At 44.4% G+C, this 26,107-nt stretch overlaps 1 protein-coding gene across 17 annotated transcripts in view; it reads right to left on the reverse strand.

The window, feature by feature from the left end:
* Positions 1–26,107, reverse strand: part of LOC108930376 (ras/Rap GTPase-activating protein SynGAP-like) — a 94,420-nt gene that overhangs the window by 9,335 nt on the left and 58,978 nt on the right. For 7 of the 17 annotated variants that reach the window (XM_029248107.1, XM_029248100.1, XM_029248103.1 and 4 more), the window contains 14 exons: positions 25,733–25,831; positions 24,142–24,381; positions 23,411–23,746; positions 23,104–23,248; positions 22,174–22,318; positions 21,638–21,874; positions 21,282–21,483; positions 20,112–20,317; positions 18,597–18,807; positions 17,032–17,643; positions 16,220–16,654; positions 14,849–15,022; positions 13,839–14,050; positions 8,827–8,899 (listed from right to left, as the gene is read on the reverse strand). In XM_029248107.1, coding sequence (XP_029103940.1) covers positions 8,827–8,899; positions 13,839–14,050; positions 14,849–15,022; positions 16,220–16,654; positions 17,032–17,643; positions 18,597–18,807; positions 20,112–20,317; positions 21,282–21,483; positions 21,638–21,874; positions 22,174–22,318; positions 23,104–23,248; positions 23,411–23,746; positions 24,142–24,381; positions 25,733–25,831 — 3,327 coding nt within the window. Of the gene's footprint in view, positions 1–396; positions 498–4,547; positions 4,610–8,826; positions 8,900–11,792; positions 13,250–13,838; positions 14,051–14,848; positions 15,023–16,219; positions 16,655–17,031; positions 17,644–18,596; positions 18,808–20,111; positions 20,318–21,281; positions 21,484–21,637; positions 21,875–22,173; positions 22,319–23,103; positions 23,249–23,410; positions 23,747–24,141; positions 24,382–25,732; positions 25,832–26,107 lie in introns of those variants that run through there. The other 10 variants (XM_029248096.1, XM_029248111.1, XM_029248097.1 and 7 more) reach the window with 7 other exon arrangements.

The raw sequence follows: 26,107 nt of genomic DNA on the forward strand, positions 1-26,107 counted from the left end.
ATTATCAACGAACTGGCAATTGACATGAAGCCCCATCTAATCAAATGGATCAAGTAATTTCTTTTCCACATGACCAGTGATAACTCTATCATTCCTGAATGGTCTTGTATATGTTGGGATGATGATATGGAAGTTTACACTGACAAATTGTTAAATGACAACACTTTATGGTGTCTGACATTCTTATTTGTTGGTATAGGACTCTTGCTTTTATCAAATCAAAACAAAGTTTCACCCACTAATCAGAAATTCCAAAATCAAGTCCGTACGCGACCGATTTCCCTTTACGATAAAAGAGATATTCCACGTTTGAATTAAACTTTCAGGAAGAAATCCTTTGATTTCTGAGTAGCAGGTATGTCAGAGTTTTGATTTGCTCCTATAAACTATTCTTACCTACATTGGCGCAGAGTAACGTCTTTGCCAATACCATCTGATTTCAGTTACAATACAACTAAATTGTACAAGCCGTCCTGTCCAGTCCAGTTCAGTGAATTCTTCAATGAAGCAACAGGAAAGAAAACAGTTCATTCAGTTAAAAGCCTTTTTCTTATCATCTAATTTTTTGCAATATAAGCCCTTAAAATTGGCAACAGCACCTACATATTGCACATCTAGTCTTTAATGCCCTATAAAATACAGACAAACTAATTCACAGTTTTTATTACATGACAGCATCTTTCGATTTATCAGTGCCGTAAAAGGAACTTAATCAAATGTTCATCTCTGGATAAAGAAATTCCAGCAGCCCTCAGTATTATGCATGCTTCTTTGAGAATCAGTGCCATTTTCAGAGAACATGGGATAAATTGATCTCCTGCGACATGCTCAACCAAGAAGAAGCAACTGATATTTTAAAACCTGTGTTTAGCAGTGCAATTGGTTGACACTGTTGAAATGTTAACATGAAAGTGAAAGATCATGTGCCAGACATATTTTCTTATATCACAAGACACTTGAAATGACTTTGCAGTCTTTTTTCTCTTCTCACTCAGAACCTTTCGAAGCACATAAATTACAATTAAAATTAGTTTGCACATACAGATGATATTTTACATTCGCTCTTTGTTGCTTACAGTAACAGGAGGCAGAGAACAGTAGTAAGTAAAACTGAGCTGTTAATGTGTGTAAATCAGTACATTGTACTTATTCTCCTTTAGCACAGCTGAATGTGAACTAGACATCCATGAAACAAGACAGAAAGCCTTAACCTCTTCTAAGAATACCAACATTGACTTACTGACATATTGACAAAGAAATGGAATTCAGCTCTCGGAACTTTGGTCTTTTATTTCAGGCTGAAACAGACAAAATATTTTGTTTGAGTTATGCAAAAACTAACACTCCTTTAATTTTCCTGCACACATGTGAGACCAATAAGCAGATTAACTGAAACTCTCTCTAAACAGATGACTGACGCTAATTGCATGTAAGAGTGAGTCGATGACCAATTCGTTTCTGGGTCTAATGAAAATGTGGATTAAAAAATAAATATATTCTCTGGAATGAGCCAACGTGGTACGGTTTACTCTGGCTCTGTGCGCTGTAGCCGAGTCAGAAAGAACTACATGCTGATAAAACCTGACTTAAAAATAAGGTTGCAACATCAAGGATCCCAGCATCTAGAGTTTTTTTGTGATGCGCCAGTCCTGGCTTGGGACGGCTCTAGTGTGTGTTTGTTTTCTTTCACCTGAAGACATGACAAATTGATCCTAATCCCGAGCCTAACTCAGCGCTATTACCTTTCCCTCTACAGGGATCTCAGCGACTGAAAGAGAGAAAGGTGAAAAACCTGTGCAGAGGTGGGCCCTCCGAGAAGAATGCGTTAAAGACATTGCAGAGCAAACCATGTTAAACAAGACTGCAATGCGGGGGGGGGGGCAGCATCAGTGTTGTTAACAGCAGACAGACGGTGGACAGAGAGACAGACAAAGAGACACATAGACCAATAGACAGATGCTGGTCCTCAACCATCCACCTCAGTTCTACTGCTATTGATCTTCATTATATTTCAGTTGTGCTCGCATGCCCAGATCACAAATTTCACATTGGCCATGGGGAAATTCATTGCTCCAAGCACACAGAGTCCTACGATTAATTATGGTTTGCCTCCAGAAAGGGCAGGCTCTTTGCCAAGTGAATAGAGGCTACCATTATGCCTGGCAGCATGCAAAACGAGCCCTGTCTAGTTAACGACTGGGTGACACAGTCACGGGATATTACTGCCCTCAAGCCAAGAGATCCAAACGTCCATTTGCCCACTCGCTCGCTCGCTCACTCACTCACTCACTCACCCCATGTCATGTCATGTCTCAAGCACCCAGTCACATTTACAATGCACTACACAGGAAAGAGACAAGACACACAAACATTGAGTGAGTGCACCCCGGGAGGATGCGGGAAGGGCTGTGTGTCAGATACGGAGATTTCCCATAATTCCCGTTAGAGCCTCCGGAGAGCAGTAGGTTAGCAGATTCAATGCGGGTGCAATTGTTCTAATTAAACACCTTGGTTTATGAAAAGAGCCCCTTGCCAGTAGGGACACCAAGGTGGACGAGGATGGCAATCAGAACTCTTGCTGTCCTCAACACACCACGGTAGCCCTACAACTTGGAACTCCCGGTCAGGGGCAGCAAGTTCACGCACATCTACATTTCTGCTCAAAGCACTCAGAGGAACCAAATTATTCAAATTTGGCGTTGACTCGAGACAAATTGTTCAGCTACATACAATACAGATCGTTTTATTTATAACCGAGACATAAATGTGCAAAACTCATTATTCATTACACAAATATTTCCTGAAATGTGTCATTTACATGGTTAAAAACAGACAATAAGCAATATGCTTTTTTTTTTTACCATTATTTACATGATTTTTCGGCGCATTGTAGTTCTCCTTTTTTATTAAGAGACACATACCTGAAATAAAAAGAGTCATGTGATGCACAAACCCATTTGATAATTGTTTTAATGTTATTGACATTACTGTTAATGTTTCAGTTATGGGTATTTCTAAGCCTTAAAGCAAAGCAGCTGCACTGGGCATTTTCTTAAATCATATTAATGACATGAGTTTAGCCACGTCTTGCCTTTTCCATTACTAATTCGGGATGATTAGTCTCCGAAGACATATCGGATGGAAGTCATGTAACCGGGGTATTGAGATAAATAGCACTTTGCCGAGGGCTAAACCACTCCAGCATCCTTCGCTGAACTTAAAACATCAGCTACTGCAGAACTCAGTTTCATCCTCAAGCATTTTGTAATACTGTCATACTAAAAGATAGCTGTAATTAAAGGCAGTGCATTTAATTTCGAGGCACTTAAAAAAGACAGTGAGTGTAACTCATCAGAACCTGCATTCATTCCACAATATTAACAGGGGAGCATTTATTCGAGGGTGTATTGTCGTGTATCTTTGTGGCTCTGCGTATGTGTGCATGGCTGGAGTTGTCCGTCTGTACTTTAAGTCAAGGACACAGCTTTGTCGGATTTTGGATTTTGGAAGTTCACCTACGTGTCCGAAGTTCACCTGTGTGTCAGGTGTGATCCGTGTTACTATTTTCGGATAAATGTCTGTCTGTCCGTCAGCAGTTGAGCCTGTCACTGTTTAAAATCCATGACATATATGCACCTATGATTTTGTGTGTGTGTGTGTGTATTTGTGTGTCTTTGTGGGTTTTAATAATTCTGGTGAAAAATGCGTAAGAAGTGCGTCTTTAATTTCACATGTACTTTAGGACTCTTTTAACTCCCCTGTTCACTGAACATTTAAAAAATTCCCGAAACTGCAAAAACAGCAAAGAAACGGCATGGAAAACAAAACGGGTTCATGGAACGAGGAGTTTAAATGCTTTGCAACATCAGCAACGTTCAAGAAAAACTCACTTCAATGCAGAATGCATAATGAATGAGTCACACCTGTTGTATTATCCTATTAGAGAGGATTATGGGAAGTCTCCGTATCCACCCGTCTGTGTCCATGAATGACATTGTATGTATCTGTCCAGCACTTCCAGTGACATTGTTTCTGTCACTTAGGGTTCTATTTATCCACCTGAGTTTACTGTTAATCCAAATGCTATATGTTATAATATAATATAATGTAATATAATATGATAGAATAGTTCAAAGACTCAGAAGCTTATTTTAATAAATCTAAGTACATTAATTTCTGTAAAGATTTTCATTCTGCCACTTCATCAATCTATGTGTCATTAGTTACATGTGTTACTTTACATTTAACATATCAGTGATTCCATTTTTCTTAATTCATGGAACTGATAAGGACAAATTCATGTGATGAATGAAAGTCTGAGCTGAATTAAAATCTCTCTGAGGATCCTGGGTGCATCAGTCAGTCCTTCGCTGTGGCTGTGCCTGTGTTTGTGGGTAGGCTAAGTCCGTGCGTGTGTGTGTGTGTGTGTGTGTGTGTGTGTGTGGTGCAGAGCTCTAAGTGGACAGAGTGTCATCGCATGGCATCATGTAAACACTGAGCTTGCGTGCGACAGTAGGGTGCAGGGCGTAGACTGATGGTCAGATTACCTTTGTACTCGGTGTGGGACGGGCGCAAGGCGGGGCTGCACTACGATGGACTGCCGCCTCCCCTAAGAGAAATCACCGTATCTCATAAACACAGAGAGAGGAGAGATAGAGAATGGGTGCGGTGGGTTAGGGGGGGAGGGCGGTGGGGTATGCACATGTTTGGGGAGTAAATCAGAGGGAGTGTGGGTCCATGGCACACACAAGCTGTGAGCGAAATCAAAAACACGTCACAGAGCACACTGCGCACACTCACGCACACCTGCGACAGCACAGCGGGAAGAGTTTCGAGAAAATGACGGACGAGTCATGGATGTGGCGCGGTGCCCAAGCCGACCCGAACGCAGCCGCCATGCTCACAAAGCACAACCGAAGCACAGCGGGTGGTCTCAACTAACAGGTTGGCCCTAACGTGGAGGTGGCCTGTCACTGACAAAAACACACTGATACTACTGATATTAAGGGTCTTCGTTGAAGGTATAAATCAGTCCTCAGAGTTTTTCCCCAAAAAGACACAACCGCTAGCAAGGAAAAGACAAATAACACAACCAGTAAGGACAAAGACTAAAGTGCCAGACAAAAACTCAGCAGAAGGAGGAGAAAGCAAATACTGTGAAATATAAAATCACAGCACAGACACAACTGAGAAAAAAAAAATCCAGTTCATGTCAAAGAAGACAAGTGGAGAAAAAATATAATTGAAATGAAAAATATTTGGTTTGGTTACAAGGAAGAGATGCTCTAATGGTATTCACACACACACTCATATCCATACAGAAATTACACCAAAAACACATCGAAAAACTGTCAAGATGAACTCAATAAAATTCTTCTCAATTTTTTACGGCGACAACGACTGCAGGTGTACGCACAACGAAACTTATCAACGTCATGCATTCGCGAATATTAACTACCCTACCGCGCGTTTCGACGAAGAGTGAGACTTAAAAAGTGAAATTCGAAACCCTGAAGGTAAATCCGAGAGAAACAAATGCAACTAATTATAGCATGGAAGATCATAAATAATGTGTTGAAAAACTTGGAAATTGTGTGTTGCTGTTTTGATCATAATTCTACACGCTGAAAATCTTATTGAATTGGGTTGTACTCCAGGTATAATAATAATAATAATAATAATAATAATAATAATAATAATTTTAATTATTATTCAATTCAATAATTCAATTATCTATTATTATTATGGGGGGGCGCGGTGGCGCAGTGGGTTGGACTGGGTCCTGCTTTCTGGTGGGTCTGGGGTTCGAGTCCTGCTTGGGGTGCCTTGCGGCGGACTGGCGTCCCGTCCTGGGTGTGTCCCCTCCCCCTCCGGCCTTACGCCCTGTGTTGCCGGGTAGGCTCCGGTTCCCCATGACCCCGTATGGGACAAGCGGTTCTGAAAGTGTGTGTGTGTGTGTATTATTATTATTATTATTATTATTATTATTATTATTATTAACCCTGCTTCAGCAAGCTGTTGGCTCAGTATGCATTAGTAATAATAATAATAACAATAATAACAATCTGAATTATTATCCAATTCAATAATTCAATTATCTATCTATCTATCTATCTATCTATCTATCTATCTATCTATCTATCTATCTATCTATTATTATTATTATTATTATTATTATTATAGGATTAATAATAAGAAGAATAATTTGAATAAGAATAATAATAAGAATAATTTGAATTATTATCCAATTCAATAATTCAATTATCTATTATTATTATTATTATTGTTATTATTATTATTATTACTGATGCATACTGAGCCAACAGCTTGCTGAAGCAGGGTTAATATTTAAGGTCTAGCTTTTCTCACTCTGTAATTGCACTGTACCATTAACGCACACTCTCCGCCATATGTGACATGGACAGATGGAATCCTCGGTTAAACCTTATTGCAGTACTCTGCTTTCTGTTCATTTTCTTCGTATCCTGTGAATTTTGCATAAAATATTAGGGCTGAGGTATTGTAATGATAAAACTGTTAAAACGCATTCATACTCGCATCAGATGTAAATTAGCCATAATGGCCTGCGCTCAATCTGCCGACGAGGGAATGGAAATATGAGAAAACGGCAGAAACGCGTTTGAAAGAGCAGTTGTTTCACCCGATCAAAACACAATCTGTCCCTCTTCCCTGTCCGTGGACTCACACACACACACTAGTTGACCTAGTCAGAATCTAGTATTCTGTCACGAATATATGGTATATTAAGAAAAAATCTTGGTGCACATATATCTCAGGTGAATGACTACTGCTTCCAAAACTGTTAGTTCTTTCCCTATTATTCTTTGCTTTATAAGCCATGCGGATGTTATACAAGTTTTTTAAAAAATTAATTCGGTTCAATTTCTTTTTTTCACATTTCCAAACGTTTGCCCCGCCGAGAGTCTGTTTTGATGAAATCTGAATAAATACGAGTGAACGCACTTTTGTTGTGCCTTGTGTCAGTCAGCAGCATTCGAGAGAACACGTTCCTTTCCAATCACAGAGGGCATTGTGTGAAAATAATCCAACTAGTAACGTAACTGTAATATCATAACCACTAATACGTTTCTCTTGAGAGCAATTTGTAAACTTTTTTTTCCTTGGCCATCGATCGTTATTTTGCGCTCGTTAGTGTATAAACATTCTTTATATCTGTTCTGTTACTCCCGTCCTGGGTGTGTCCCGTCCCACTCCGGCCTTACGCCCTGAGTTGCCGGGTTAGGCTCCGGTTCCCCGCAACCCCGTATGGGGCAAGCGGTTCAGAAAATGTATGTGTGTGTGTGTGTGTGTGTGTGTTCTGTTACTCTGTTGTCCTGCATTATTTTTTGTTTCTGTAACATGTTCTAGAAGCTGGGCTCATGAGGGCCAGATTCCTGAAAGGGGGCTACAGGGTTATAACGGCGGGGTGGGGGGGGGCGGTTAAGGGTAAAGGCTCCAGCAGTAAAAGGGCAGTAAAGTTGATGTGACTGAGGTGTATCCAGGACTTGTAGTGAAAGTGTATCATGTGGAAAGAAGTACTTTACAATAAATATACTGTGTATCCAAGTCTCCGTGTCTGTCATTGAGTGTCCAAAGCTGGATTCACCACCCCAGACACTCGAACCCGACGACAAGCATCGTACGTATCCACCATGGTAGGCTCCAAATACCCCTTGTACCGGGAAACTGTGAAGCACATGGGTGTGTGTCCCTACTGCTCCTTGTGTGTGTGTGTCTTAGTATGCAGCACAGGTGGAAGAGAGCAGGTCTTGTGCTTTGTTTCAGATACCTTCTAAATGCACACACAGACACACACACACACACATTACTTATTGTTAATAAAGGTATCGGTATTAACAATATAGTAAGAGCCACACTTTCGCTCGAGCCCTTCGCACACGAACACAGCACATTGTTATTAACGGCTGAAAAGTAACAAACAACATTTAGTTTGTCTGTATGAGGACAGTTTAAATCCCAACGCTGACCTTGGACTTTCGCATCACCTTAAGAACGGGAGGAAGGATTAATGCTCCTGTTCGAGCTCGGACTGAACAAAGCAGACCCAAAGCCCTGTGCTTGCCATCAGTGCGGCTGCTGATGATGCTGATGATGCTGATGCTGCAGCTCTTTCCTTTCTGGCTGCTCCAATAATTACAGTGACAGTGCCTGGCAGAGGAAGGACCCGGTCCTGCCCCCCCTCCCCCCCACCCCTGCATCCGAACCCCCGATTTGGGCCAGGTTTGGGACAGCTAATTCTTCTACATAAAGCCAAGGGTGTCTGTGTCTGTCCCGCTTGCTGCATGGTCGAACCTGAGCTGTGTGGACTCACGCTGCCCTAATAGCTCTGGCTGCTCATGAGCTCATCAGAAAAGACAGTTATTTCCTTGTACGGAAAGACGGGTACAAGGAACGGAATGCGCTTGGAGATGTGCAATGGAAGGGGACACTGGCTAAAGGGAGCGTTGCTGGAGCTGGGGAGGTGGGCAGGGGCGAGGAGGAGAACGAGCGGACTGGAGAGACACACATGACATGATCACGTCACGCTGAGGAACACATCAAGGAGACTAGAGAGAGCCAGTTGCACACAGTTACGGGGACAAGGCAAGAGTAAAAGCAGAGTAAAGCGATCTGGCACGGTAGGGGTCACGATGACAAGCACCTTCAGAAGTAACAGCGCAGCCCGAAAAAAGGCCGATGGAGGCCAATGGAGAGAAAAGGGGGGTGGGGGGATGGAGGGGGGTGTGCACCGACGGCATCGCAGGCAGACAGATGGTCGGGCACAGAGCGGACAGACAGACCGACCTGGTCTGCGAACATCCGGGGTTTCAGGTCAGGTATGGCGCTGCCTCTCAGCTCCTCCTCCACCGCCATTAGCCTGGAACCAAGGAGGAGAGAGGTTACCGCGGGAAAGTACCACAGCACATTGACAAGGTCCGGATCGGATCGGGCCGGACCGGTTCTGCAAAAGACATTTACAGGATCATGTCATACACAGGAATTTTTTTTTTACCTGACAGAAGGGTATTTTACAGTGTAGCACGTCGATCAAAATGGATTAAAACCTATCACAGTAGATTCCTTTTTGGATAATTACCTTGAAAAAATTGTTTCATTCATAATAAATCGTTGACACCCCTTTCTTTGGATTTGGAATATTGCAGTATGGGTGGTATGAACATATAGATTCAAAATAGGAAGTAGAAAAAAGAACAAAGTCGTACAGATATCAGTTCACATTTTCCCGAGGGGATTCCAGACCATCCCTTTGTGTGTGTGTGTGTGTGTGTGTGTGTGTGTTTTTTCCACAGTTTGATCTCATGTTTCTCTGTATGTTGGGGGTTTATCAAATGTGTGCATCATTCTGGGGTTGGGGAATTTTCTGGTGAAGTTCTATAGGCAGGAGGCGGAGCCTCCACAGCAGGCCACGCCCACACAACCATTCGGACAGTATAAGCGATACTCGAAGCCCCTTTCATAGATGTTCGCCGTCCTCTTGCCCCCACTCTTCTGGTTTTCATTGGTGCAGGTTTTGCTGTGTGGTCCACTTGTTCACAATTATTGCTTTTCACTTCTTCTTTTTTCTCATTTTTATCCAGAACCGCCCCTCCATTAATGTGACAAATGGTAATTATGACCAAAACTGTACTCTTTCCTTCAGTTATGCATCAGTTAAAATATTTCATGTCATGTGTGCTTCTTGCCTGTGTGACGTCTTTATTTTTATGTGAATAGTCAGATGTCTTGAGTGACATATTTATAAGCATGGCAGTTATTCTGGTGTCCATTAAGTATCATTTAGGATTTCATGAGAGCCTTCTTAATTTTCTTACATAATCATCCTTTGAAGGGAAGGATGTCAATAAGATATCCGCCAAATAATTAAACATGCATATTCAAAAATATAATAACTCATGCAGGCAACAGTACTGGTATGCTGGAAATAACTTGATAGCTTACCTAATTATTCGTTATTTATTTTAATTTTGTTTCACTATGGTTTATAATAAACATTTAAAACAAAACCCAGAATTTACTTCAATTATTTAATAATGATCCACAACCCGCAGAATTCCCTTCGGGACGTTTAACGCTAATAAATAATGAAAAATCCACAGCTTTTGTTTTCACAAATTCGCATTTGGTCGTTTTATTCCATGAATAATTTACAGTGTTGTCCTATTTTGTACAAATTAAAGAGGGGAAAAAAATATAAAAATCAACAAATGTACAGACAAGAGAAACTGGTACCTCTACTGTACAGGATTAAAGAAAACTTCTGTAACTTTGATTTGTCTTCAAAAGTGGTTACAAAAAGGTGGAACAAAGCACTGGCACATACCAAAAATCGACCTGTGTGTTTACTGGACAAAGTGTACGTCCAGCGGAGGCAGTAACAATGCTGTGGACAGTGGCCGGTGGCAGGTCAGAAACAGGTCTTGTGGTTTTTGGTATTTGCTGCTATTAAGAACGATACCAAGGTATCATTTTCGAGGATTAAAGCTTACAGGCAACAGGGAAAAGAAAAAAAAAATCTCTGCAGACTTAAAAATACCCTCCTTATGACAAACCATTTGGAGAGAGGATAAAACCTTTTGTCTAGTAATATAGCTTGATTATGAATAATCTGAAAAATAATGATTGTCGCAATGAGTTTTGTTAGAATAAGGACTCAGTCTGCTTCCTTAATATATGCTCTTCAATATATACCCAATACGTTACATATATATTCACTTATCTGATGCTCTTCTCCAAAGCAACTTACAACATTAATCTACTGACAATTATTTACCCATTTATACAGCTGGGTAATGATACTGGAGCACTTCAGGGTAAATACCTTGCTCAAGGGTACTACAGCAGGAGGTGGGAAACAAACCTGCAACCTTTAGATCCGAAGGCAGCAGCAGCTCTAACCCCCACACCACCAGCTGGCCCAAACATACCTTAAAATTACCAAGAAATGCCCTTATCACCATAAAAAACAACTCTTTATAAACTATATAAACCATTACATAACCTCTATGATCACTTTTAAAAGCAACATAAAGAATCAAAAATTACATTTTACTGTTATGTTCTTTCCCTTAAAGCTAAACTGGAAGGAATTTTGAGCTGCCAGTAAAAGAACTGTATATAATAACTTCATATAAAAAGCTGTCATTTACTTTTATCATAAATATTGTCAAGCAACACAGGTGCATATTCTCCTACAAAAGCCTCTATAGCTCTTAATTTCATAAATCAAATAAAGTGTATGAACAAAAACACAATCGAAACACAAAAACTCAACAAAAACCTAACCAAAAAGAAAAAAACTTGAATATCAACCCAAAAAATAACTCCCTTTTGAATGAGTGAAGTATGTATGATACTGCTGTATTAAAATATGATTATAGTTAAAAAGAATATAATAATGATAAAGAAGTGAGTAGAATTTGCTGACCATAAAACAGACTGAGTCCATGTTGTACAAGTGTGTAAAATAGCCGCACAATTGGATTTTCAGTCCTGATTTCCAGTCTGGATAAGGGCATCTGCTAAGGAAATAAATAATTAGAAAAAATGGTACTTCAAGTGTGTGCATCTTGTAGGTTCAATGTGAGAAACACAGCCAACAATTATAAACTGCTTAATCTTTAACCCAAAATACTGCTTACCTTACATAATATACGTTTACCTTTTAACATATTAAAATTATTACACTTGTTTTTCCTTTGCATTTATTATATTATTCATATTAAGTCAAAGACAAATTGCTCTATATCGATCTTTTGAGTGGTCAGTACCGCACCGAAATTTGCGATCACACAATTTCAGTTAATTCTTAACTATGACTATAATATGGCTTTCGGGTCCCTCGTGTGAATTTTAAAGTGTTATAAAAACCAGTAATAATAATAATACTGCACACCACATGTTTAGAGGTGACACATAAGTTAATATACCCTTAAAGACATATACATGCAGTTAGAGATTAATATTCAAGTCAAATCACTGTCTGAAGTTTGAGTGTCTCATGAACCCAGGGAGGGGTAAGTTCACAGAGAGGACCAGCTAAAAAATGTCTCTGGATTCCAAATGTCAGTTGAGCAACAAAAGTCTGACCGGAATTGTTAAGCAGCAAATGAGAATTTTGGCTTGTGCTTCAGAACATGTGGGTCCCCCCGCTGGGGGTATTTTAGTGTCACTAGTATGGTATTGAGCTCCACAGTACTTCTACAGGGGGTCTATATTCGTGCGGGAATTATAGCTCCTCTTAGGAGACTGTGGTACGAATGCCTATATAATGCCTCTATCCCATTAATCCCGCTCGTCGCCTAGAAGGACACGTGTCTGCGAGGTAATCATCCGCTGGATCCCTTCTTCAAGCCCGTAAATTCATCTTCTTAGTCCTTCTGCATCATTTGTGTTCCCCAAAGATAAACGTCCGTGTGGAAATCAGCTCGAATTGTCGCCTTGACTTGAAATGGGGACGATGGTCTGGACGCCACAGTGGACCGGTACAGTGTTATTACCCATAACAGCCTCGGCTCGAGCGCTGTCGCCAATTTGCAGGAGCGTAATCCGAGAGCGTCGCAATTAAAGCGGTGACTTTTGAAGAGCCCTTGCGATCCAGATTCGGAACATTTCTCCGCCTTTGCCACCGATACAGCCGTTATCCACTTCTTCCTTCTCAAGCCAGCGGCTTTCGGCCTTGGCTGGCTACGGATTCCAGGTCTCCACCCATGCCTCACGATCCTCAGAGAACAAGGAATGTTCCTCGTCTGTCTTTATACTAACTCCATACTTAAAGGAACTACGTCAATCTTGTAATCCTTGCGTTGAGTTGAACTTATATAGTTCGATAGAGACAAAACAATCGGCGCTGCCTTTCCATCCACAGTCCACATTATGTTTTGCTCTGAGCTTCTTAGTCTTATATATATGCACCTTGTCACATTACTGCATTGTGCTCGTATGTCGAGAATAAGTAAGAGCTGGGGAAATGGCTGTCCTTCCACGAATGGCTTTATACTTACTCTGCGAAAGAACCCTCTCATGTGCAATGAGCTTTTTTCTTGACATTTTTAAGGAGTTGTGCTTTTCCCAGTCTTGAGCGCGGCATTTTACTGATCGTATGGTTACTGTTGAAAACCTCGAGCCAGTGAGAAGCACAGGTGATGCTACGCTCTATTGTATAGGCACCTGTTGATGCAACTCGCCAGCAGTACCCAACTGTCAAGTGCTAAAAAAGGCAAATGTATTCATCGTTAACAGCCTGGATTCCACAACGGATAACATCATTACTACACAAGTGCAGAAAACAGATCCATAATGAATGAACAATACTTGTCCAATTATGACTTCATTAATTAACTTAATGTGCCGAAGTGACTCATACACCTTAATGCGAGTCAAATTTTCCACGAAACGTTTAAAAGCAGTCGATCTGTCCGAGATCTATGAAATATGCTTCTTACGCTTAATAATAAAAATTAGTTACAACGTACACCACCACCTTTATTTAAGAAGAATGATTGATAATAAATTGATTCACTTTGATGGATTCTTGTTTTCAATAACTTTTTTTTATGTCTGTATTTTTCTTTAATCAATTCTTTATTTTTGCTGCCATTGTTTTAAGTCAATATTTCATTTAGCCCATATTTATTTCAGTCGATATTTTCTTTTGCCGTGAAGAAAATATGGGCTAACTTTTCATAGTGTCTTAGATTCAGTTGTTTAAATGCATTGTTAAGAGGAAAAAACCCTGGTACAAGAGTACAGGCATCAATCACCTCTCTGTCCTCCTCACCCACCCGCCTTCTATTTACCTGCTGATTATTCCTTTAATTTGGCTGTCTTTCTCCACTTGCTGCTGCCTCAGCCTCCTCTCGCTGTCCTCCAGCCGACTCTGATACTGCTGGAGTATTTTAGTCGTCTGCTGCTCCTGGGTTTGGAGTCGCCTCTCATACTCCTCCAGTTTGCGATGGGACAGCATCAAGCGCTCTTTCAGCGAGTTGATCTCCTCCTCGTACTCCCGCACCTTGCAGGAGAAAAGGGAGACGAGATGAGCACACATCCCACACGCGTGCCAACGGCAGCTGCTCACTGGGATGGGTTTCGGTGTTAAGAGAAAAGGGTACAAGCTAAGTGCAACCAAAATGCACCCTTCTTCAACCTCCATCAAAAGTTAAAGGAGATAAATGAACTAGTGACTTGCATTCCAAGCTATTAAACACTGTAAGGAGAAAATTTAATGGGCAGAAGAGCACTGAATCATGTGGCCTTGGGAAATTTACCATACAAACTTGAATGGAAAGATACATACAGTATATGCAAACCAGTGCAGTACACACTAACAAGACCACTGAACAGAACTTTGTTAAACTTTCATGATTTTTCATTGTTCAAGGTCAAACTCTGGACAGAATTAAATAAAATTAGCTATAAGTCAGCCTGTCTGGACCATCTGTTCATTTCTGATGGATGCAACCCTGCTGGGTCATTTAATGTAACCGCCTGACTGTTTGGGGAGGTACAAATTGGACATTTGGAAGTCGAGAATTCGGAGTTTACTTCCAGTCGTTATTTGCAAACTCGATATAAAATTCAAATAAAACACTGTTGTCGCAGAGCAAATAAGGGCATGATCAAAAACTCCCAAGAATTTTATCTAGAAAGAAAATGCATGCGATAGTTGTTATGAGAATTCACACAAACAGAACTGGAACTACTGTGTGATTTTGTAATCCGCCGCTAGTAAGGAAATTGGTCAAACCCAAGAGTCGCGCTAAGAAATATTTTAAAGAAAAGACAAAAGAAGTGCAAGAAAGAAACTGACCCTTTCCAGGCGTGACTCGTCCATGCTCTTGGAGTATTCCTTGAGTTTGAACTCCTCCCTGTCGATGCGTGAGCTCTCGATGTCAGCGGAGAGGTGAGGCATGTTGGACACCCAAGCGACGGTGCGCTCTGCAGCCTGCGTAGGTGGATTCAGGGTAGACGGCGATGCTGAGCCCTATGACGAAACAGAAGGGGTTTATGAAAACCATCCAGTAAGAAAATTGTCTTCTGTACACTTCTCAAATAGACGAGAGCAGGTATCCATACATTTACTGGTAAAATCATAAAAGAACAGTAAGCCTGTCTAGCATTAAAATAAGCTAAACAGAGTGAGGATAGTCCGATGACCCCATGTATAACGTCATCTTTGTTATTTGTGGGTATTTTAATTAATTCCATGACTGGCCAAGGATGCTTTTACCTAATTGAAAACAATTTTTCAGAGACAAAAAGGAAAGAGTTTCGGAGGTACAAAGGCAATCCATTCTGAAACCTGGAGTACAATTACACGGACAACTTATACCCTGACGCCAGTTACGCAACGTAATGACAAAGAACCCCCTTTAATTCATGACCACAGAGAGTCGCACTCTTTGAACATTAGCATCTGAAAGCCAACGCTCTTATGTCAGAGTGTCACCTATTATTTCTGTATTTTGTATGTATTTTGTATTGTTACTGTTGCTCTTGGTGGTAAGAACAAAAAAATTGCACAAATTATCCACTGGAGCGGTAAGTACGTTAGGGGGCTTGTGGTGAAGCTGCACTTCCGCACGAGCTCGTGTTTGAAAGGATGCGAATCGTACGAGAAAACAAAACAAATTCGCGCGAAGCCACTCGCTGAGTTACAACAGCCACTGGAAACCCTGAGCCCAAACTCAGCCAGCGACTGCCCTCGAGTCAAGAGCGAGCGGCCGAATGAGATAAAATAAGGCTCCAGCGGCTGAGGACACCGATCCTTGATAGAAGTGCAGCAATTCAAAGAGAATTCAAATGGCCACTGGATATCAGAGCATGGAAAGGAGAGCGCCGCCTCCAAACTGGGGCTGCCACGAGGACGGCATGAAAGCAGCCAGTGGATGAACAAGGAACATCTGTCCAACGTGAGCATGACTGTCATGTTTCCCAATGACAAAAGCATCCTTTCTGCTTCTATAAATAGTATCAAAACGTGAAAAGGGATGTTTCAGAAGTGAACCAAAGATAACTGTCCGAGTGGTTCTATTCTGCGACCAGTTGGACCTTGCTGTCAAAGCGCACATTCGCTTTGCTGTTATTACCAGATGCGTGAGCGGCACAGCGTGAAAGACACCCACAAGTCGGTACTGATCAGTGCAACCAAGCCGCGTGCTGGAGGACAGCGACCATGTACCTGTTTGCTGATAGTTGGCTTCAGTAAATGCTGTTGCTGAGGTTGCTGCTGCTGCTGTGGGCCCTGTGCTGGGCCTCCCTGGGGACCCTGGGTCTCCCTGACTGAACTCTGCTGGTGCGGGAGCCCCGGAGCGGGGCTGTCTTTAACCGACAGCTGTTGCCGCGGCGCTGGCTGTCTGCCCCCGAAGCTGGACTCCGGGGACTGGAGCAGGTTTCCGCTGGGTGGCCGTGCCTTGGTGGGAGGGGTGGAGGCTGCCGCCGAGCTGACGGACAGCTGGTGAGAAGTCTGGGATTTGATACGTTGAGGAGGCGGGACGATGGAGCTCTGTCGCATAGGGTGAACGGTGGAGGGGGGCGTGGCCAGGGAAGAAGAAGTGCCTGTTTGGGGCCCCATGCCCATCATCATCATCTGTTGCTGTTGTTGATGGAAATTATCCTGAAAAAGAAAATAGGACCTTGACACCTGGCCACACATCTTAATTTCCACTTTATGGCTAAGCCGATGACGCGTAGGGCAGCAGGGTGGCACGGCGAGTGGCACTGGTGCCTCGTGAAGCTTGCGCTGTGGGTCCGGACGCGGGTTTGAATACAGCTCGGTCCGGGTGGAGTTTGTTTGTTTTTCCCATGTTTTTGTGGCTTCCTCCCACACTCCAAAGACTTCTGTGTCGGGTGAACCGGTGACTCTACATTGCCGAAAGTGCACGAATGCGAGTGAATGACGATAACGAACGAAGGACGAATTGCGCTCATGTGAAAGGATGGGACCGTTAGTCAAATTACACGCATAGTTGCCGTGTCACCTGCTCAAGGTACCTGCATGATAGAGAGCTGGCGGCGGCTGTAGTCAGCCTGGTTCTGCCGAGTGTAGTCGTCACTGTAGCTGTGGGAGTGGATGATGCTGGGCTGGACCAGGCTGCTGGCCCGGAGCGCCGAGAGGTCCTCGCTTCGGGAGAACCCCCCATGACCGAAGGCAGGGATGTAGGGCGGGTGGGGGGTCTCGGGCTCCGGGGCCAGGAGGAGGGGCGGTGGCAGCTGTGCCCGGCTGGGTTGGTGATGCAGCTGCGGCCCGTCGGCCGCCATGTGGAAGAGAGGGTTCTGGAAGGAGAGCGGGTAGTGCATGGCGGCCGCCTGCTGCTGCTGCTGCTGGGAAAGGGAGTCGGTGGTCGCGCCCATCTGGCTCAGCTGGCTCAGCCTCAGGCCGCCGGACATGCTGGAGCCCCCGGAGCCGGCTGACAGGCGACCCCCAGCGCGCAGGCCCCCTCCCAGGCCTCCGCCGAGGCCCCCTACTCCAGCGTAGCTGCCCAAGCCAGCGATGGACGCCTGGGAGGAGTTGAGCATGTCACCCACCGACTGCAGGTTCGAGATGCTGTTCATTCTGGAGTCCTGGAGGTCCATCATTGACACACTTTTGTTAACACTGAGAACCTGTGGGAGGAACAAGGGTGAGGCCTGCCCTGCCAAAGTACCGCCGTGTTATTCTGAGTGGCCCTCCCTCGGGGACTACAAGGGTCGCAGCACCAATGAAACCAAAGGACTGTATGTGTCCACGAAACGCACCACGTCACCGTGCACATGCACATAAAAATATCTGAACAAGGAAACTGAACGTAACACATAACAGTACAGCACAAGGCACTGAAAATACGACGTAACTAACATTTATTATATAATATTAATATGCTATTGATTTACACATATAATTGTATTAATATACGTGCAATTTTCTCTTTTTATACTTTAATATTTTAATTTATTTGATATTTACTAAATGTTACTGTTAGCATTGCACAACAAGACACATTCAGCTCAACAAACTGCGTTCAAAGACGAAATGGGAGTTTGTTATGAAGACGGTCGAGCCAGGCCAGCCGTGACACTTGGCTTTAAAAGCACTGACACGTTGAAGTGCTGCTCTCAGCATTAATAATGATGATATGAACACAGGCCGGTCATTAGGGAGATTGATGGGGTGTCAGACACACACGCGGTGACAGCAGACTCAGTGAAAGAGGCAGAAATGAGTTGAACTGGAGAATTAAATATTCACAGGAAGGAATCCACGCAGAGCTTCAAGACGGACCGTGCCGCACTGGGAACGGCGGGTATTTCATTAATTCGGAGCACTGAAAAACGTTTTTGGTTGCCTCAAGGAAAGATGAAGACATTTAATTGGCGCTTCCTTGGTAACCATCTCAGATCAGTCAACATATTTCAGGCGGAGAGGCCAGTGCACCCAGGTAGCCCCTCTGACTGCTGAGTCAGCATTTAATTTACACATAGTTCAATCATACAATCCGATTTTATGAAATGTTTAAAAAGGCCCTCATTACACTGTATCTGAAAGCACTTCACGGCTGTCGGTCTGAATCAGAAGGTACCTTTGGGTCGGGTTCTGTAATGTCGGAACTGCTGGTGCAGTACGCCGGGCTGGATCGGGCCAACGGGGGTCGGGTTACATAGAAGACATCCTTCGACGCTCGGTGCGGGTGATCTCGATCTGGATAGCCCCCCATGCCTCCGTGGGATGCTAAGTGCCCCCCGCTGGACAGACCAGACGTAGGTGAAGGCAGGCGAGAGATGTCAATGGAGCTAGAAGGCGATACAGGGAAGGACTGATGACAAACCATAATGTGCTAACTGCAGAGATCACGCTCTACGACTTCCATCTGGTGTCTTTTCTGATCCAAAACCGCCTTTTACCAAGATTTTGATGGACACAAACACCTCACCCTATTCCTAGCGCAGCACAGCGTAAACACAGCACACATACCTGCACCATGGCCTCTGCGTAATTTTCCCAGTCAGTAATACAACAATAGCAGCCAAGTCATTTGGCATCATTAATGGCCTGTGTAGACGCGGCGCTCGACTTATGATGGGGTTTCGTTCCGATGACCTCGTTGTAGATCAACTTTGTTGAAAGTCACAAACCCAAATATAATGTGTTATATAAGCCATATGAATATATAAACAATTGATATGCATGAAAGCTACATTGTATAACAGGGCTTCATTATATTTTTCAGTAATCTCACACATTAGTCATGTTAATATAATACTACTACAGAAAAATCATATGACCACATTAAAGTATTATAATTATATTTTAACGCTATTTTCACTCATTTTTAAATGCTTTCTTTCGCTTTTTTCTTTTCTGCACTTCCAGAATACTCATGTTTTGCTTGCTATGCATGCAAAAATAATAACTTGAATGGAATCGCAAAAAAAACGTCCTATAAATCAGATGTTTTTGCAAAAAAACTCAGCCGCTGACTGACACACCGAATGAGTCAATAAGAATTATGGGCATCTTGCAGCAGCTCCGAGATCCAGCGTTATCGTACAGCAGATGGAGCCATAATCGTTACATGTTACGACCAAACATCGGGACTCAAAAATATTAGAAGCGTGGTAGAACGGCTGTCATACGGGCCGTCTTAAGTTCCATACGTCCTAAATCGAGGACTGCCTGTATGAAGAAATATCGAATGTACACTTTGTTAACTTATTGGCAGCGCCTTCTCTAGAGGGGTAAATGGTGGTGTCAGCTCTAGGGACCCACATCTGGATAAAACTAACAAAATTTCCAATAATCCCAATAATAGATTAACAATAAAATAACTTTATTTTAAAAGGGGGGGCAATATTTTTTCTGGGGGCCAGGAATTCGAGGCTACACGTAGACTTATGGGATATTTTTCTCATGTTCTATGCCGCATTACCTATGTTGTATTTGCAAAGCAAATAAATTAAATCAAATTAAATCAAATCTCGTCGATACGATAAGCAAATAAGCAATACAAACAGATAACTTGAATCGCTTGTTTCAGGATGGCGCCAGCAAATATCTTGCAAACAACACTCCACCCCCCCACCCAGTCATTCACTACCTGTTCAGGTCCCGCATCATATGACTCTGGAAGTCAGAGGAGACGATGCGATTGAAGCTCGGCCGCGAGAGTAGCCGGTCCATTTGCCTTTCGGGCGGGGGTCGGTCCGTCTGGTGGCTGGGCTGCCTCTGCAGGTGGGGGTTCCGCAGGGCCATGCTGATGTCATTGAGGAGCCGCGGCAGAGGTCCGAGTTTGATGATAGCATCCTTCATTCAAAGTGAAAGGACAGACTTAAGAGAAAAATATCGAACAAGTGAAAGGGCACAATCTTGTCTAGCGCCGGAACCAGGGAGTTCCTTTGAATATTGCGCGCAGGAGATCATGTCTCTTCAACGTAAAAGAGGGATCAGATGAAAACCTTTCACAAAGGTACTGACTGCATTTGACAGGTTCCCCTTGGGGTAACTCCCTGGTAAAGAGATCTGAATGTGGTCAAATATCTGATTAGGCTCTGGTCTCTGTCCACTCTAATGCGATTCCATTCACTGCACTTCGACAGAAATTCATAGATGAAAGTGAGACATCCATGAAGAGCAATCGCATCTCTGACACTGATACCATCTTCCCTTCTGTCTATAGCCACATTGGATGGGTCACTTAGCAATGGACTAGTGTACCATGTTACAGTCCGTAGTGCAGAACGCCATTTTCATGAGCAGCCATACCTTTTTAATTGCCTGCAGTAGAGATTTTTCAGTGAAACATTTAGTATTTTGAAGTGGACCTGTGATGTATCACCTGAGTCACTGTTCGAGAAGCACGCTCTATAAAAATAAATTGAATTGAATTGAATGCAGGGGGGGGTGCAGTGGGTTGGACCGGGTCCTGCTCTCCAGTGGGTCTGGGGTTCGAGTCCTGCTTGGGGTGCCTTGCGACAGACTGGCATCCCGTCCTGGGTGTGTCCCCTCCCCCTCCAGACCTGCGCCCTGTGTTGCTGGGTTAGGCTCTGGTTCCCCGCGACCCCGTATGGGACAAGCGGCTCTGAAAATGTGTTTGTGTGTGTGTGTGTGTGTGTGAATGCAAAGGTGTATGCAGTTACAAAGTTGTGTTGGAATGTCTAAAATGTGTTCGGTGCAGCTTTTAACTGAAAAAGAATCTAATATTACACAACACAGTGCGACAGCGGGATTTTAGCAATGCTTTCATGGTCCTCGTGTCAGATCCTTGTACCTTGCTGAGCTGGGCCATGACCTCCCATAGTAGGCTGTGCAGAATGGACAGCTCCCTGCCCAGATCAATATAGCCCTCAAAGGCACCAGCGTTGCTGATGCTGTCCAAGTTGGAGATCTCATAGAGGAACTGCTGCATGGAGCCCCATTCCATCTCCAGAAACTCATTCATGAAGCACATGTGGTCCTCTTTACTGCTGAACCTGTGAATGTGTTGGAGAGGTGGACCAGAAGATGGATAGCACTTAAAAGTAATAATGATATTCACAAAAGTGTACATATTTTAGCAGTGAATTAACTAGACGCCAGCGGTTTAGAAAAAGTTCAGAATAACAGGAAATAATCCCAGAGACTGACTTGGAGAAGTTGGCTAGGTTCTGCACCACCTTGGCGATGAGTGTAAGGGTGCGTGACGTCTGTTCGTCAGGGTATTCCTGGGTAAGATTGAACAGGGAGGGGGACATGATGGCTGGGCACAAGAACCGAAGGAAAAGGGAGGCACTGATGAGGCGGTCCGCAATGTCTTCCCTCCCTCTCTCCGCACAGCGCACCCTCCAAGAGGCAAAGACCTCCTTCAGCTCTCGGGGGAACACACTGGAGTGAGGAACGAAGGACAGAAGAGCAGCAAGAGATGAAATAAAGAGAGGAGAGAGGCTGTGAAATATGATAACGTTCACTACGTACATTTCCTCAGGGCTGAGATGCTGACGATTTTGTAGTCTAGCATCAGCAGAGAGACTGGTCACTATAGTTAATGCATTATTACATTAATCGGGTAAAAATCACTCAGATATTCTGAACAACAACCACAAAACCGAAAAAACACCAGCCAGCCAGGTTCACAGCAGCACCCGAGAACTCAGTAAATAGGCACTAAAGAAGAAGACACTGACCAGTGAGAGTTGATGATCTTGCAAAGTGCCAGCTCACAGCACATGCGAAGATTAGCTTGATGATCAGGGAGGACGGAGGGTGGCGTCCTCATGGGATCCACTTCACAGTTCTCCTCTGACTCGTACAAGGCTCTGATGAAGTCGCCTGCACGCGCACAAACCCAAGAAACTATAGCGGCGAAGTCTGCGCCGAACACGCCCTCATTCATCAAAGCCAGGAAACCGTTACCTTTAACAGAACCTAATGAAATGAACAAAACCTTCAAATCATTTATAATAATTGAAGGATACTAATGCTTCGTACACACGGGTTGCATTTCAAATCATGCCCTCAATCCCTGTTTCCCCAGAGCCGCACTCATCTCTGATCGGCGCGTAAAAAATTATATCATCGTTTGATGTGTTGAGCATTGATCACAGATCAGATTGCGGAGCTGTAGAGGGAGCAGGAATGCAGTCTGGAATAGACAAGTAAGCTGCCGAAAGTACAAAGAGAAATATGCTTTCTTCCAAGAATCTGTCAGATTTGGACATGATAGGCTCAACCACTGCAAATGCGAAGGAACAGTGTCTTTGTTCGTAAAGAGGTTTTAAAAGTGTTCCTACTGTAATGCTACTTTGATTATTTTTAAGTGCATATTTATTTTACTTTGCTGTCACATCTCATTTTTAAGTAATATTTTAACAGCATTATGCAGAATGTCTTTGGTGACACATGTGATTTTGGGTTCTGTATGATTCACATGGACTATGTCTTTGTCATTACGGTGTCGGTGATTTCTTCGCTTGCCGTTTCTCTACACGTTTCTGAAGTACTCCTGACTGCTGTCGAGTTGGAACAGGCCGCCCCCGAAACATACATTTCGAACCTCACTAGGATTGCCCCGCGACAACAAATGGTAAAGAAGAAGAGAGTATGTCCCACGGTACCTAAGGCGTCCTTGAGGTACTTGTGTCCGATCAGCTTGAGGTACTCCTCTATGGCTTTGGTGGCCAGAGTGTTCTCACGAAAAATTAGATGTTCTCGGTCCATGAATCTGTCCACCTCAGACATTGCCATGTCAGATAGGAAGTCCTAAAGAGAGATAGAGACTTAGCTCTAATGGTGCAAATGTGACTGGTTCCAGTTTTCTGCGCAAATTAACTTTGCATGCATGTGACTGATTCCTTAGTTCTTGAGCAGTTTTGAAGCCGGTGTCCGGTGTAAAGGCCGATGGCGCGCTCTACCAGAGCTTACCTTGGCTTTGCCGGTGCTCTGCAGGATGTGCACCAGGGCACACGCCACTTCCTCCTTGCTCTTAACACTCAGCACAGGCTCCAGGACCATGCAGAGCGTGCGGTAGTTGTTGGTGACGTACTCGGCAAACTCTTTATACAGCTCCATAGGCAGGATGCTCATGGTCTGGTAGCGTGCCTTGAGGCGCAGAGAGGCATTGATGACCTTGCCACCACCCACGCCCCCACCCTTGGCCAGGACGCTGGGCTGGATGACTGGATACCACTGCTCTACGAACTGCCGGCCCGTGATACTGGAGATGGGAATGCTGACCAGGCCGATGTACGTGCTCTTCTCCTGAGAAATGGATGGGGGAAGCGTGTGTGAACACGGTGATGAGATCTGCCAGCCTGTGGAGAACATATTCCCCTCTGCATCATCAGCTGTGAGAAGAACATGAAAGTGAAATATCTACCCGCTGGAGAGATCACTCCTTCTCTTACATGTGTTTACAGGAAGCAACATTAATAGGAGAACCATTTTCAATATAGACAGTCTGTATTACCAGTCTGCCAGCTTTCAGCCGGAAATCCAAGTTCATCTGTTTGATCAATATAATTGATTCGGAGCGGCAGAGCAAGGGCACGGTATGGGCTGGGTTTGCTGGGTGCGCTACGGCTATAGTGCCGCAGTGCTGTAGAGCCATGGCACAGGCAACGGCGACGTGCGTTGCCCGGCTCAGCCCCCCTCACCTTGCGCCGCTTCTTGTCAGTCTCTTTGTATAGATGCAAGCGGAGGCTCCGGATGGCGGGCAGGTTGTTGAACTCAAAGTGCTCGCCCCAGAAGACGGTGTCGGTGCGGGGCTTGCTGGTGGTGCGCGCGTACAACATGTCGTCCAGGCACAGCTCGCAGTAGTAACGCTTTTTGGGCGGCAGGTCACGTGCCTCGATGATCCACAGCTTCAGCACGTTGTCCACCCGCCGGCTGTTGTCCTGGGGGGGTGGAGGGAGACAGAGATGGTGATGGACAGGTGGAGTAGGGGGCAGAGACAGCAGGAAAGGGTAATGGACTGAAGAGTTGCAAAAGAGCCTTCCACACTCTGACTCATCATCAAATCTCGAGCAAGTGGTGGGGGGGGAGAAGCGAAGGGGCAAAGTTAGACGGGTTATGGGTGACCCTACCGGGCATCAGGAACAACAAACAGGGATTCACGGGTTTCTGGACACAAAACTTCAGATGAAGGAGGTCATCCACAGACTGCAGGAAACTTCATTCCTCTTAACTCTTCAAAACCCAGAAGACTGCGGTCCACCACGGCGCCAGATGAAGTTATTCAAATTAAAGTCAACTATGAAACGAAGGAATCCACACTTCTGCCTCAGAGAAGGCGCTGAAATACATGCGAATGCGTTGAGTCACTCTAGTCCAGTGGTCAGTGGACAATTATTCCCTCAACGCTGAAATTAGATATCTAAGTTTAGCAGCAATTTGGACCCCTGTCATCTAGTAAGTGCTCGTTGGCAGCGCAGCATGTCAGGTAGTCGGTTAGCAGGCAATCAAGCGCAGCGCCGAGCTATTCTAGTCGCGCAAGAAGCAATCGCTAGTTCCTGTAAAAGGGTTCTGGTGAGCGCAACCGGAATGACTAATCAAACAAGCACAAGTCATGACTGCCGGCTGCTTCGTGCCTTTCGAACCCTGCGTTCTGGTTAGGAAGCGGCGTCACTGTAGAAACAAGTTCTTTGAAATCCTCGGAGCCCGGTGATTCAGCAGGGCCGACTCCCGCAGTCAGAACATCTGGGTGAGTCAGGCAGCTCCTGCGACGTATCTAAAACAGCACGGCTCATTAGACGCCGGCGCCCCTGGCCGCACCGACGCCGGTGAAGCGTTCCGGGTTTCGGGTTTTGAATAAGAGAAAGAGGCCACCGCGTCGCAATAATCAGGCACTGAAATATTGACTTGGATCTCTGAGTTACATAACCTTTCTCCAGATTTCAGCGCTGACTCTTCATCATCCCGGCAGGTGATATGAACACCTGACCTTGCAGCAGAAGAGCTTTGAATCAGCCTCCTGTATCACATCTTTGACCGTTCAGCCAAGCGCCGTCTATCTCTTTACGATGGCTATCTCCTGCTGTGGTGAATGCCATCATTTGTGGACGCGAGTCCAACCTGCACAGCAGTGGCACTAGGGTCGAGAGAGCGCGCGACAGGTAGGAAGAGACGCCGCGGATCACACGGACACTGGGACAGGCGGGGAGGGAACGAAAAATAAAGGGAGAAGAAGAGATAGATACTTGCTCTCTCTTTTCCTTTCCCTCTCTTTCATTCCCTCTCTTTTTTCACCTTGTTGGGTTTGACGGCTCTCTGCAGGTTCTCGATCCACTTGTCTCTCTCCGCAGCCGAGCGACAGGCGAAGCACTTAGTCCCCGAGGCCGTTGTCACCTGAGGGCAGAAGCACTCTGATCAATAACTGCAGGCGGAACAGCGAGTCGCTTTCAGCGGCGCGAGTTTGCGTCAAAGTGTGTGGAGAACAATGCTCCTATCGTTCCTACCTTTCTATCAGCTGAGTCAAATGAAGCTATCGGTTCCTGTGACTAACCACCCTCGGTGCTAAATTTAAACTGCATCTGATGGCTTAATCTGGAGGGTGTCGCTCGCTATAACTCAGATTCCTGGTCTCGGCGATGCTTCCTAATGATTGCTATAGCCGCCTGACGG

This window comes from Scleropages formosus, chromosome 23, assembly GCF_900964775.1.
Source record: "Scleropages formosus chromosome 23, fSclFor1.1, whole genome shotgun sequence".
In the NCBI taxonomy this organism is placed as follows: Eukaryota; Metazoa; Chordata; class Actinopteri; order Osteoglossiformes; family Osteoglossidae; genus Scleropages; species Scleropages formosus.